Raw genomic sequence first — 15,560 nt, forward strand, 5'->3', positions numbered from 1 at the left:
TGAAATATACAAATAAAATATTAGTCAAATACATGGTATTGCACATACCTGATTATTATTGTATTTATGGTGTATTTTGTTGTGCACACAAAATTGTAAAAAATGGACCTTTGTCGTATCCAGAAATGTCCAAGTTGCATATACCTACTTTCTATGGCTGTTTTTATTGGTACACTTTTGCACCGAACTATCACCAAATGGCACTCTGTCACCTAAAAGTAACTTTTAAAATATGCCCCATTAAAACAATTTCATGATGATCACATAGAGGCAGAATTTCCTAATTATATTTGGTTCCCTATTTGGAGTTTCCATAGGAAATAAAAATATTGGAAAAAATAAAAATGTGTTTTTTTTTCTACTTTACGATTCTAAATTACAAAATAACAGATGCCAAGTACATCATATGTTAGGCAGAATTGCAGAAAATTTCAGGGAGTACTTTATATATTAATCATATGCCCCTCCCCTTGATCGATACTTTCTTCTTCACATTCTACTAAGATAAGTACTACATATTACTATTGGAACAGCTTTGCAACTAAGTGTACGTTTAATGTATAGTAAGCTGCAAATAACTGACTCTATACATTAAACATACACTTAGTTGCAGTAACAAGTGTTGCTGATAAGTATTTATCCACACTTAAACGTAAATTCCAGTTACAAACACATAATTTGTTAGGCACTTCTTAAGTTTAGCTGCATAAGTAGTTTTTTGCTCGTTTGAATTGATCTAATGCCTAATAGTGATAATATTAATCACACGGTAATACGATTGCTAGAGGCAAATTTAAATAAAATATAAGGCAAATATTGCTAGTACAATTAAACTTCTTGAGTTTCAAGTCGCTCCAAATATTTTAATATTGTCAATTCACATCGTCATCATCATTTATGTAGATTGTGTCATTCACGAAGATTTTCCTTGACTCGTAATGTTATGTCATTAAAGGTTAGATTTGACAAATCTACGCGTCATCGTGGATGACACGAACTTCTTATATCACTTCACACTTTAGTACTCGTGTATTATACACAAAAATATGTCTAAAGTAACGCTATTTTAGTTTTTTTTTTACTAGCCTATTACGATGTCCTACTGCTGGGAAAAGGCCTCTTCCAGTCTTCCACAACCCCCGATTTAGTGCCTCTTCCAGACAGTCATTGAGAAAGATTCTAGTACTAACCAAAAATAATAAATTCTAATTAAAATACTAACCTTTTGGCCTTTTATAAAACTTATACAATATAACACGTATCACACCATAGTAGCAATAGAACTGATCATCTTTAAATCATTTTTAACGCAAATTGTATCTAAAAATCAGTTCAGAACCAAAACCCACCAAGAATTCTGTCACTATTTTTAGCAACGTCGTATCTTACAACTTAATCGAAACTGAGATACGAGCTTGACTTTAAATGTGCATTTGTTACTTATAGTTTTTAATCGGCATTTTTTTTGTATTCATTGAATTTTAATCTTAAGAATAAGATATAAGACTCGTTTTTGGGTAACAGCCGTAAAGGTTTTGGCGTATAGAATAACATAACCTGTTTTAAAGTCAAGGTTGATGATTCGGTAATGTTTATTTAATATACTACGAGCTTTGAAGTAGGTAAATGCCAAACGGATAAAGAAATACAGGGTCAGATTTCAATGATGTAAATAGTCTGTAGTTATTTTATTTTGATCACTATTTGTCATATGTCTATGATAATAATCCGCCATCTGATACAGGCGGACCAAGCTAAATCTGCAATATAATACACTGTGTTTTTTTCCTTAATTTCAAGGGTGTATTCCTGAGCTTAAATTAAGTAACTTTCTAAAAGACACCGGTATTCTAGTTAACTCCATTTCGGAGATCAATAACTTATTTTTATCTTATAAGGCCCTTACCAGCGAATAGCTACACTTGCCTTAGGACCTGTCTACGTATTGATTAGTGTTTAGTACGAGTGTATACATTTGCTTCATGGTCGAAATGACATCGATATGTCAGTTATCAATTGTTTGGTTGAATTACATGTATTGCCCGTGTTAGAACGCTATAATGCAACATTTAACTACCTTTTATATATATAAAAAAATAAACAAGACATCAATATATAGTTTTTTGAAAATTAACTATGCCATTAAGTTTCCTTAAACTTTCTGACCAATACCCCGGAGTTAACGGAATTCAATAAAAACACTGTGTATAACGATGGGGGCTGTATACACTCGTCGAGCCAGCCCCGTCGAGACAGGCCGAGAACGAGTTAACAGAATTCAATAAAAACACGGTGTATAACGATGGGGGCTGTATACACTCGTCGAGCCACCCCGGAAAGGCCGAGAACGAGTGTGTACCTACATACTGCTTCCTTTTAGTCTCGCTCTTCCTCGTCTCATCTCGCGCTTTTCCGATTGGATCGGAGCGGTGCGGAGACTCAGCGAGAGGCTCTCGAAAATATGTTTATAATGACATACCTCACTTTGTTATTTCAAGTCCTTGCATAGTAAAATGCAACCGCAGTTGGCGCTGCAATCGTTAAAAAACATGTCATTACTTGTCAAATGACCTCAAAACCAAGACAACCGCGGACTTTTTGTGGTTCCTGATAGTTGGAAACATTTATAACCTAAGTATATAGGTTGTAATATTTGTGTCTGCGTCGGTTCGCTTACGCGACCCTGTTGGAAGTAATCGTTATGGTGCGAAATCTGTCGAAAAAAAATCCTTAACCTTTTGAACGCCACGCCTATCGTACGCGGCGCGTAATCGTGAACCTTGTCGGTACGCATGAAGGTTGATATTGGGCTGTAGCTGCGCGCGTCATATCACGTCGTTGTTGGCGGTCAAAGGGTTAAAAACGTTGAGAGACCAGCTTTGATATATTTCATGATTTTAATATCAACTACAGGAGATACGAGGATATATTGGAGGTCAATATAAATTGCAAATAATGTAAACAATCAATGTTTTATCAACAGTTTACATACTTATGAACCAATTTTTTGTAAAATTATACGTTAAGACGAAAGTAGAGGACAAACATAGTCCCCATTTTCCTCTCTGAATATTAACATCATTGAATATATTTTAAATCAATATCTAGAGAGGAAAATGGGAACTACGTTTGTATGGAGAATCGGCCGCCCTCTTTCCTCTTAATTATTAATTTTTCATTTAAAAACAGCCTTCGTAAAAATATTAGGTTAGGTTAGTAACAGCCATATATGCCATATTATTCAGTTCAAGCTCTCCTATTAGCTTCCGAACTTCAGACCAAGTATTAGTGAAACGAAATGTCAATTGCATTGCATTAATTTTCCAATCAAAATGTAAATAGCACCAATTCCAGTCATAACCTACATTTCTTGTGTTCGACTTTCCTCATAGTCGAAATGAAAACTAGACTGTTTAACTGGGGTAAAAGTAACCATCTCTCCCTCGAAATATATATAATAATAATAAATATCTCGGGTGATAGGTTCACTTTCCACCCTTGGTTACATTACTTGCAATTGCTATTGAACTCCGACGTCAAGTAATAAAACAACAAAATATACATATGTATAGATGCTTTTATTTGCATAACAATATTGCTTTCACAAGTTCGTATAACAGATTTAGTGGATTGTACATTTTTTACATTAAAAGAAAAATTCATCGCATCAGCCAAAACTCGAAGCTGTGGCCTTTCGAAACACCGGTTCGATCGCTCTTAACCTTTTGACCACCACAGACGGCTGTGGCAGTCATCGGAGTCCAAGGAGGCCAGCGACGACTACAGCCGACAGCTTCGCCAATGCAATAGGGACTTACGCGGGAATCCGTACAATGCAATCAATGTTTTATTAATTTCGCTTAACCTTTTCGCCGCCATTGACTGGATATAAAGTCAGTATATTTCGTGCCCCACACGCCACGACTTCATATCAAGTCGTGGTTTTGGTCAGGTTTGTATACGTGCAATTTTTGACGTGGCGGCGAAAAGGTTAACTAATCGCGATCGAATGGCGTCCGGGGCAGGGCATATTCCTTCGCAGTCTGGCGTTCAGAAGGTTAACCAACTAAGCAATCAAAGTTTACCAGAAACGTGGACATCTTTCCATTCCTTCCTGTTTGTTTACACGCTTTTTTTCTTTAATATAAAATTTTGTAGTAATAATTAATATAGTTCGCAGATCTGTTTGATGATAATTAGTTAAGTGGGTTCTTTGATCGCAAATAATAACTTAAGGGGTCTACCAATATATATGTCTACCATTTCTCTCAGGCAATTGGTAGTTTTTTATACTACGTCGGTGGTAAACAAGCATACGTCCCGCCTGATGGTAAGCAGTCTCCGTAGCCTATGGAGGCCGAAGAGCTTACCAATCGCCTCAGTTAAACCGTAACCCTTACTTGGAATTTGGTTGATAAATTCTTTCTATTAGGTGGGCTACAATCGGTTTAGGGTCCACTTTTATATGCAAGGATACTTTAATCCCAAGGGATTTAAAGCACAGTAGACAGCAAAAGTAATAAGGCTGAATATTATCTACTTATCCTCTAGTCTGTTCGAGTATGATAATGATACTGAATGTCTAGTTATTTTTTTGTATTTTGTTCGAGAACGATTTTTTCTGCTCTACGGGTGTTTATTTGGTCACTTGTCAAAATTCACGGGGTAAATACACCGAAATCGTTTTTGTCATTTTTTATGCGAGAATAATTTTTGAAGTGAAACCTTCTTTAGCGGCGCTGTGCACTTTTTGTGATGAGGAAAAAATGTTAAACTCGCGACAGGTCACGTGACCGACAGATTCGTCAGATTGAAAATACGTGACCTGTTCGAAAAACTGTTACAATATCATTGAAGCAAGTATCCCCCTCTCTTTCTACAGCGCGGCGAAAATGTATGCATAAATGATAGTACTTTAATACTGATAATTAAAGCAATTCGTGCAAAATTATTCCCTAACCATTCCAAAATATCAAAAATTCACAACGTTAATATTCAAGTTTTCACTTCTGCCGGCACTCCCGGAGTACAACCCGTTGTTTTTTTAAGCGCGTGTGTATATCACTTTGAACACCACACCCGGTTATCCAATTCGGTTATTAATTGTACTGAAATCGTTTTCTTTTTATATTAGCACAGTCCTAGCCATAGTATGTATTAAGTTTCAAACAAACGTTCTCGAAATTTTCCTGGCTGGATTTTTGTCTTAGATAAATATTATTTATATATGAGTTCAATATTACCAGTATCTGTGTCTGTGTGTTGTTTGTAAATAATTTTGTTCGGTTCACCCAACTACTTTTGCTGGATTCTGATTGGTTTAAAATTACAAATAAAAGTTTCAGCTAGCATTATAAATAATACAAAAGAATTAAATAAATTTAAAGCTATTTATAACTAAATTAATTACATCTAGTAGGTGATTTTTTAATATACCAGGAACTATTTGTGGTATTCTCCATTCGGTCTAACATGTTTAAATGTAAGCTTCGAATTCACGACATAACCTAATTTCACAATTATATATAATTATATAATTATTCTATAGAAAAATCTAATAGAAATACCACAAATTGGTCTGGGCATATCTCGCCTTAAATGTTGTTTTATCAGATTACCTTAATTTGTTTCGTTCTGACTGTACATTATGGTCTAATTAGAAAAAATAACCTGTTGACCAGTTGTAAAATATCCCTTAACCTCGTCCTGCCCAACATACTCAGTGTAAACCATCGAAATTTAAACCAAATTATTTAGAAATTAGGGTTGATTTTCCTTATGTTTCACGTTTTCAGAAAAAAAAGAATGGTCAGAATAACCCCAATTTATCTCGGCTTTTTACCCCCTTATTCATAAACGTCTACTAAAGTTGACAAGCCGCTAATAATCGTTTGTCCCTTTCCATCATACCGATACGTCGGACAACTTTAGTAGACGTTTATGAATAAGGGGGTTATTCATTAACTTGCTAAAATTGGAATATGTCCTTTAAAAATCACATTGGACAGGACGAGGTTACGATGACATACAGATTGCGACCACAGCAGCCTTCCTGCTGAAGCGTTGACGCGAATTCCTTCATTCTATCCAGATATATGAAGACATTAAAAGAGTAAACGTATTTATGTTGCATAAAGACATAAGCATAATTATTATGCTCGATATGCATCTTTGTATACAAGTAAATGTTTTATATCATATGCCAAGTCAGTTAAAAATGTCACTCGGGTCACAAAACGACATAATCATATTCAGTTTACAGCAAAGAGAATTTGATATAGACGTGGATTGTCAAATAAAACTGTAGCCACAGTAAATTTACTGCCATCTTTCGACACATCTGTGGCTAAAAAATTTTCTTTGACAATCCAACTCAATTTACAATTATCTTTGGTTTAGAGTAGGTAATCCTTCTATATAATTACAGGCAATGATTCATGGATTATATTAGAGTGACAAGTCTCAGTCGAATTCGTACTCGTATAGGGACCGTGCGCGTTGGAGGGTCTGCCATCTTGTGGCCTGAAGCGGAACCATAAACATGTACATTTATACGTCACGTGTTTTCTTATGCATAGCAGGTTCTGCCATCTTGTGGGCTACATCGGAACAATAAACGTAACATTTGCGCTTCGCGCCAAAAATCTGACAGCTCCTGTGCTGCCTCCTACAGTTCATGCACGCTCCCTATTTGACAGCTGTACGATCAACTCAACTGTCAACTTTTGACAGTTCAGGCTAAAGAGAGTTGATTGTAATAGAGAGGCAAAGTCCAAGAAAAAAACGTGTCCCGTTTGACATTCAAAACAGATGGCGCTGTACGGGGCCATGTTCTGCGGGCACTGAATTGTCGAACGTCAACTTTTGATAATCAGAATTACCGCAAAAATGTATGGAGCTGTACAGCGCCATCTCGTTTGACTGTCAAATTCGAAGCACTCTTGTCAATGTCATGTCAATATTTGATTCAGGCACAATATTCTTCACGTAAAAATGATTGCAAACGTAAAAATAATACTACGTAAGCAAAATATTTACAATGTGTAATTTTACATATTTTTAAAATTAGGATAGGATAATGTTTCAAGCTAACGTTAGGAGACTCGTTAGGTATATAATGTAATCACAGTATATATAAGTAAATAGCATTGGGGGTCAAAATTGTTTGTCACGTTTGAATGTCTAATATATTCTCCACTATACAGCATGGGCCAATTTAACCCGACAGAGACCCTTTTCCAAGCATAGTACGATTTATCGACCACATACGCGCCATTAGAATTTCAACTTTAGGATTCAGAATTAAGGTTCAAATTAGATTACACTTTCAGGAAATGTTACTTGTTTTCAAATGAATCATCAAAGCTGGATTAATTGGAATATATTTGGATTTTTTGGGAAAACCTTGTAGATTGGTGCGGCCTGCAATAGGGTTAAAGGTGTATCATTGACCGCATTTAAAGACTAAAATATCAGTTTCCTGAAATTAATCTTATTTTAGAGATGATGTAAATTTTTGAGAAAATTTGTGTCTGTTATAACCAGAGATCGGACAAATTTGCGTCATTGCTCGCAATAATGTGGACATGACTCCAAAATTATTCATATATGTAATCATTTAATTAATTTCTTACTTGACTTAAATTTTAATTCCTAGTCAATAAATACAAAAGTTTGTTAAAGTATAGATTTATTAAAGAAAATAATCAGTATTTTTTCCAAATTTTCTGCAGTCTATTTCTTTTTACATCAAAAATATACTTAAGTGCTGAAAAACTCCGCTCGCACTCCACTGATGTTAATGGGGCAAACTTAAGTAGTTTTATATGAATATTATTATTCCAGTATAATTCAGAGTTTATTTTCTGTTCTAAGTTGTGGGCGATAACCTCAAAATCGGGATAAACTAAACAAAGAACAGAAAATAACAAACAAAGAAAAATTTAAGTCAAGTAAGAAATTAATTAAATGATGATTACATATTTGATTAATTTTGGAGTCATGTCCACATTATTGCGAGCAATGACGCAAATTTGTCCGATCTCTGGTTATAACTTAGTGAAAAACGCCTTTTTAGCTGTGACGCTGTCACTATGTGACTTGGTTTAGACATACCTACTGACAGACATTAAAGTTTAACCTCGCAATTACGGAAGGTGGAGATGAGGAATGATATCTCCATATACCAAAAAGTGTCATCAAAAGACCTTAAATAGGTGGCGCTACAATACCTAGAATACTTGAAAAGAAAATCAAATCATAGACAGCGCACTTCACTCCGTCAATAACGCCTAGGTTCTTAGCTACTCTAGCGGTACTCTGGAGAGATTTGGAACTATTATTTATAGCTGACCACTGGACACTTTTGCATAAGTTTTGGAGATTGCGTTCCTTAACTCTACCTTCCATACTCGCAATTTTAATGTGTAAATAAGAAAAAGCTTTACTTATTCGTTGTAATGTATTTATTTTTTGTAAAAATCAATAACGTGTCGTATGCAGAATTTGACTAAAACTCGTATAACATTTTTTGCTCCTTCTGACCTCAGGAATGCGTGGTTTAATTGGCTCACGGTGTATATTTAGTTATTTTTAGAATAAAAGATAACTCCTCAAAAGTAAGCATGATTATTGGGCACTTTACGCCATAAATTACTTGTACTGATATAATTTGGTTGTATTTTGTTATTATTTGTTTTATCTCGTATCTTTGTATTTGTTTTTATGTTTTGTAGTTCACAATGCCTTAGTAATAATACTGTGCTGTGTAACTAATATGAATAATAAAATAAATACCTATATAATCAATCATTATTTACTTCGAAATTAAATTAGCAACTTATGCTTACTTTTGGAGATTTTTTAAATTCTTAAAAAAACAAATGATACAGGATAAAATGCGATCTCAAAAAAAAAAAAACATTTTAGTGTTGAGATGAAAATCTCTTGTTTTAAAATGACCTTTAGAAATTCTGGTGTTTTTTTTAGATTATGTAGTTACAAGTGTCCATATTCTACGCTGACCGCTTACCATGTCCAAAGAATCCAGGCAAAAGAAAACATCACGTCACCGTCACAATTTGCAACTTTTCATGTTCCTATATTTATGAAAGTTAGTTCTCACATTGATCACATACTATATCAGCCCGTGTCTTTTCTTGTATTCCTCGAGGTTGAGTGATCGCTTGGGGCCGCTCTCTTTGACTTTCGCCGTGACCGCAGGCTTTGGTGTTACGTTTGAACTAACTTCTGGAACAAAAGGTTTCATGTCAATATCTGTACAAAAAAAAAAAAAAAAAAAAAAATTAATTGTTAAATTTAAATATTATAAATAAATATTATAGGACATTAATTACACAAATTGACCAAGTCCCACAGTAAGCTCAATAAGGCCTGTGTTGAGGGTACTTAGACAACGATATATATAATATATAAATATTTATAAATACTTAAATACATAGAAAACACCCATGACCCAGGAACAAATATCCATGCTCATCACACGAATAAATGCCCTTACCAGGATTTGAACCCGGGACCGTCGGCTTCATAGGCAGGGTCACTACCCACGAGGCCAGACCGGTCGTCATAAGTCGTGTTAACAAGCAGAAACGGCTGCGAACGATGCTATTAAGCTTAGAATAAATTTATAAGTGGAAAAATTACTGCCTTGGGAAGACTTGAACTCACGGCCTCTGGATACTCCAGCGCTCTGCCATCTGAGCTACCAAGATCTCATCCATAGCCAGCAGTTTCCCCACCATATGGGTCAGGGGACGTTACACTTCGTCTCACCCAGGGCATTCTTTTTTTCACTTTTAAATTTGCATAAGCTACCAATATTTTTACAGCTGACGACCGGTCTGGCCTGGTGGGTAGTGACCCTGCCTACGAAGCCGATGGTCCCGGGTTCATATCCTGGTAAGGGCATTTATTCTTGTGATGAGCATGGATATTTGTTCCTGAGTCATGGGTGTTTTCTATGTATTTAAGTATTTATAAATATTTATATATTATATATATAACCCTGCCTACGAAGCTGATGGTCCCGGTTTCATATCCTGGTAAGGGCATTTATTCTTGTGATGAGCATGGATATTTGTTCCTGAGTCATGGGTGTTTTCTATGTATTTAAGTATTTATAAATATTTATATATTATATATATAACCCTGCCTACGAAGCTGATGGTCCCGGGTTCATATCCTGGTAAGGGTATTTATTCGTGTGATGAGCATGGATATTTGTTCCTGAGTCATGGGTGTTTTCTATGTATTTAAATATTTATATATTATATATATCGTTGTCTAAGTACCCTCAACACAAGCCTTATTGAGCTTACTGTGGGACTTAGTCAATTTGTGTAATAATGTCCTATAATATTTATTTATTTATAGTACACTCGGCTCTTGGAGTATACTTAAGTATGAAACATTTTAGGTTTTATGATGTTTTCTTGGAGAAAATTGGAAAACAAATTACCGTAAAAACATTCTGTTAATGAGCTCATTGAACAGATTCTAGAACCTATTTTACCTAACACTTAACTTGGCGCCATCTTACCGGGCATAGGACAAAGGTATGGTCCTTGATCTATTAGATGGCGCCACTTTTTGATATTTAACAAATTTAACACGTATTAGTGAAATAATAAGGATCTAATTCAAATGGCGTTCTAAAATTTTAATCATGTGTCGAAAGATGGCCGTAATTTAACTGTGGTACAAAGTTTACTTTGACAATCCACGTCTATTTCAAATTCTTTTTGATATAATTATATTATTAAGTATAATTATAATATAAATTCGTGTTTAGATTAACGTAGGATAATTTATATTGTAATTTAATATTATGACTAAATTATATGAGAATAAATATCTAAATCTATTTTCTACCTGTTTGGTTGGCTAGCGTTTATCAATCCTACGGAGCGGCAGCTGACGTTCACGAACTTGTTCATAAAAGTGTACTTACTGCTACCGACGCCGACGGGGAGCTTCAAATCTATACTGAAGTCGAAGGGTACGGTCTGACTCCGTTTTTTGTATGTATTTTCTATTGTTTTCAATCCACCAACGGAGCGAAAGCTGACGTTCACGAGGAACTCGTTCATAAAAGTGTACTTACTGCTACCGACGCCGACGGGGAGGTCCAAATCTATATTGATGTCAAAATCGTGTAGAGAGTAGAGGCTCGCGTTGTCCGTAGCCTGGGATCTGGGCTTGTCTGATTCTTGAGTGTGCTGGAAAGAAAAGTTTTATTTAAAGACAACAATATTTGTTATTGCAAAAAAAAGCGCTAGGCATAGCGGGAAGAGCGTGCGACTTGCGATCCGGAGGTCGCGGGTTCAAATCCCGGCTCGTACCAATGAGTTTTTCGGAACTTATGTACGAAATATCATTCGATATTTACCAGTCGCTTTTCGGTGAAGAAACCGGACTAATCCCAATAAGGAACCATTATAACGGCTATCAAAGACCACACTAAGACCAGACACCAAAAAGAATGGGACAGTCTGACGGGTCTAAAGCACTCAAAGCTCTGCATACAAGGAGTAGACTCCGGTTGGAGCAAAAAGCTATGGAAACTTAGCAGGAGACAACTCCAAATTATAACAGGTCCATTATGGGGTCAAAGGGGTTTTGGCCAGGATGGGACACTCCGACAACACCGATTGTCGAATGTGTGGTGAAGAGGAAGAGACAGTAACACACCTAATGTGTGAATGTCACGCCCTCGCCAGACAAAGAATGAAGGACTTTGGAGCAGGCTATCTGGAACCAAAGGAATTCAAAAGGCTACCCATAAGCTCCATCATCCGACACATGGAAATGGTCAAAAAGGCTCTTGAGTAGCTAATGGGTCTTTCCTTAGGGGGCAACTACACAAAAGATCCCTATGGGTCGAAGTGTATCCGCAAGGGCCCCCGGAAATTAGAAGATAAGATAAGATAATCCCAATAAGGCCTAGTTTATCCTCTGGGTTAGTTGCCAAGCGGACCATGAGCCGTGGCAAAATGCAGGGACAACGCGAGGAAGATGATCATTAATGAAAAAAAATGTTATCTCGTTGGGGGGCTACCGTCAAGTTAATACGAGAGCAGATGTTATACCGTCAAGTTAATACGAGAGCAGTAGCTGACGTTCACTGGGCATCATCATTTCCCTTAGCCATTTTACGAGTTATAACTGTATGTCATCATCTGACTGTAAAACTACTGAACCCAGTTTCATGAACTTAAGTCTCGTTTAAATTTGGTGCTACTTTACTATACTAGTGCGATTATTACCACATTACGTAACTATGTCACAACTTTAAAGGGCCATATGTACTGTAATAGTACATTACTATAGAGGACGGGAAACGAAGGGTTGCAGGCCAAGTAGATATAGACGGCCGAGCGTAGCGAGGTCGAATAGGGAGACGCGGCCGGCAACCCCATTTCCCGCCGAGATTTGTATAGTGCTTTTCTCAAACTTGCAATGAAATAATTAAAAAAAAAAAAGATGATGATGATTGTTTCATGTCTTGATGTGATAAGTTATTCCGTGCGTGGGGTATTGAAGGGGAACAAAAATGTAATTATTTTGGCGCTATCACGCGGGCTATTACGCTGTTTTTCTTTGTTTGTTGATACCGAAAGGGGAACGAAAATTTGATTACTTTTTACGGTTTAGGAGATACAGCCCCAATAAGTTTTATTTTTTTCAGTCATGCAGAAATCTTTATAGGGCTGGATCTCCTAAACCGTGCGTCTTAGCGCAAAAATAATGAAATTTTTGTTCCCCTTTGGATCCCTGAAATAATATTAAACAAAGACAAAAAAGAAAAAAAAAAACGCAAAAAAGACAAAAAAATGGCAGAATTTTACTTATAGGTTTTTTAATGGTTGAATGCCAAGACGTGCCATAATTTGACGTTTAAAAACAAAAGAAGGTTGCCGTACAGGCCTAGGTGTGTAAGGCTGTATGAAATTCCTTTACATATCATCTTCAGAAATAGTTATTTTCTCAAACTTGTAATGAAATGTTGACATAACTTACTTCAAATTAGGTCCGGAAATACTACATATCAGGTGCGATGAGTGATGATGATATGTAAAGGAATTTCATACAGCCTTACACACCTAGGACTGTAAGGCAACCTTTTGCCGGGACAACGCGAGGAAGAAAGGTCAGAATAAATATTGTAACGCTTTCTACTAACGTGTCCATTATAGAAAACGTGCTTTTTTGGTGAATTTAATAATATATGTTAAATACTATGAAACCATGGTTCAAAGAGTGACCATAGATAAATTAGGTAAAGATCGCGTCATTCATGAAGACGCGTGGCTTAACTTGTAATGTCATGTTATTACAGGTTAGATGTGACAAATCTGCGCGTCATCGTGGATGACACGAACTATAATCAAGGCAACGACTGATAAAAAAATTGTTGAAGTGGATTGAACGCCCAAGGTTTTCTCGAGAAAGTACAGTATGCGGTTCTTCAAAGTCGTCACACGTCTATAGCCTATGACAATTGCTAGTTAGACGGGCCGTGTGCCTGTTTGCCACGTGGTAAAAAACCTGCACACGATATTACTATATATTACTATATTATTATTTGACGACTGGTCTGGCCTAGTGGGTAGTGACCCTGCCTACGAAGCCGATGGTCCCGGGTTCAAATCCTGGTAAGGGCATTTATTCGTGTGATGAGCATGGATATTTGTTCCTGAGTCATGGGTGTTTTCTATGTATTTAAGTATTTATAAATATTTATATATTATATATATCGTTGTCTAAGTACCCTCAACACAAGCCTTATTGAGCTTACTGTGGGACTTAGTCAATTTGTGTAAAAATGTCCTATAATATTTATTTATTTATTTATTTATTTATTACTTACTTCTAATCTCTCCCTCTCCTGTCTCTCTCTCGCCGCTTTCTCTTCCTCCGCTCTCTGTTTCATTTCTTCCGCCGCCGCTTCCTCGTTGCGCATTAGTTCCTGAAAAAAAAAAAGTTAAAATAATCTTTATTAGAAAATTAAACGACTTTCAAGAGAAGTATGGGCATTGTGAATGTCATCTCGCTTTGTATGGTAGAGCACAGCACAGCGGATGTCATTCCAGATCTAGAGCAGAGCCCAACTGGGGAAGTACCTCCACCTTACAGAAAACCGCTGCCAAATAACACTAGACCCTACTCATAGTGTTGTGTTCCTGCCGGTGAGTAAGGTTGCCAGAGCTCAACGAGGGGGGACGGGTTTAGGGTCGGCAACGCGCATGTAACTCCTCTGGAGTTGCAGGCGTACATAGGCTACGGAGACTGCTTACCATCAGGCGGGCCGTATGCTTGTTTGCCACCGACGTAGTATTAAAAAAAAAACCCTACTCATAGTGTTGTTCCTGCTGGTGAGTAAGGTTGCCTGAGCTCAACGAGGGTGCGGAGTGTTAGGGGCAACGCGCATGTAGCTCCGGAGTTGCAGGCGTCCATAGGCTACGGAGACTGCTTACCATCAGGGCCGTATGCTTCTTTGTATATTAAAAAATATATTGATTAAAGTTTTTACCTGTGCTCTGCCGCCCTGGTGAGATTTGAAGTTCATGACAGGTTTCGTGTGCCGCCTGGTGAAAGGGTCATCTGTTTTCTTTCCTTTCATAGCTTTGACCTGTAAATTTATAATTAAAAAAAAATTGTTTAGCCTAATGGTTGACTGGTAGAAAATGCCTTAACACATTCACTGCCAGACAAAAAACGGCGCACTACCCCAGAAACCGGTGTTCTATAGCTGCGTACAAAACAACCCGCCCAGCGGGTTGCCCGGCATCTGAACAAAGTTCACGAGCGCCCGCCAGGTGGGTTCCTGGCAATGAATGTGTTAAAGCATTAAGTCCGCCTTTTATACCAATTTCAATTTGTACTCTTTGGTTCCGTACCCAAAGCGTAAATGGGACACTATTACTAAGACTCCGCTGTCCATCTGACAGACAGACTGTCTGTCTGTCACCAGGCTGTATCTCATGAACCGTGATAGCTAGAATATTATAAATATGAATTATTATGAAAAAATTGGGTTTGCCACTTTACTATATGCATGAAATTGACCTATTATTGTTATTATTCTTTTTTATTATTATTAATAATTTTTTACAAGCTTTTATTTAGTTTCACCTGACCGTTGTCTGTTTGTAATCAAATCTTGCAAGTTAAATTTGATCCACTTCCCGGTTTCCGATGATGCTGAAAATTTGCATACATATGTAGGTCGGGTGACAATGCAATATTATGGTACCATGGAGCTGATCTGATGATGGAGACAAGAGGTGGACATAGGAAATCTGTGATAAAACAACGCAATCTAATTGTGTTTGGGGTTTTTAGAATTGGCTCGATGAGTATTAGTTGCCTGTGGAAAAAAGTACAGTCAGCGATAAAAGCTTGTATAGCGACATCGTTTCGAGCGACCATAACCTTTAGGTAGTGCCCGGTAAGATGGCGCCACTTTTTGATATTTAAGAAATTGAACACATATCAGTGAAAGAATAAGGATCAAATTGAAATGGCGTTCTATAAAA

The 15,560-nt window shown here is 36.8% G+C and overlaps 1 protein-coding gene across 5 annotated transcripts in view; it reads right to left on the bottom strand.

Annotated features, from left to right (window-relative positions):
* The window catches only part of LOC133531126 (RNA polymerase-associated protein Rtf1), a 65,936-nt gene that overhangs the window by 13,202 nt on the left and 37,174 nt on the right, over window positions 1-15,560 (bottom strand). For 2 of the 5 annotated variants that reach the window (XM_061869247.1, XM_061869246.1), the window contains exons 16-19: window positions 14,555-14,653; window positions 13,892-13,990; window positions 11,126-11,240; window positions 9,138-9,249 (exon numbers count right to left, since the gene is read on the bottom strand). In XM_061869247.1, the coding sequence (XP_061725231.1) occupies window positions 9,138-9,249; window positions 11,126-11,240; window positions 13,892-13,990; window positions 14,555-14,653 (425 nt within the window). Of the gene's footprint in view, window positions 1-8,922; window positions 9,250-11,125; window positions 11,241-13,891; window positions 13,991-14,554; window positions 14,654-15,560 lie in introns of those variants that run through there. The other 3 variants (XM_061869249.1, XM_061869245.1, XM_061869248.1) reach the window with 3 other exon arrangements.

This window comes from Cydia pomonella, chromosome 24, assembly GCF_033807575.1.
Source record: "Cydia pomonella isolate Wapato2018A chromosome 24, ilCydPomo1, whole genome shotgun sequence".
Classification (NCBI taxonomy): Eukaryota; Metazoa; Arthropoda; class Insecta; order Lepidoptera; family Tortricidae; genus Cydia; species Cydia pomonella.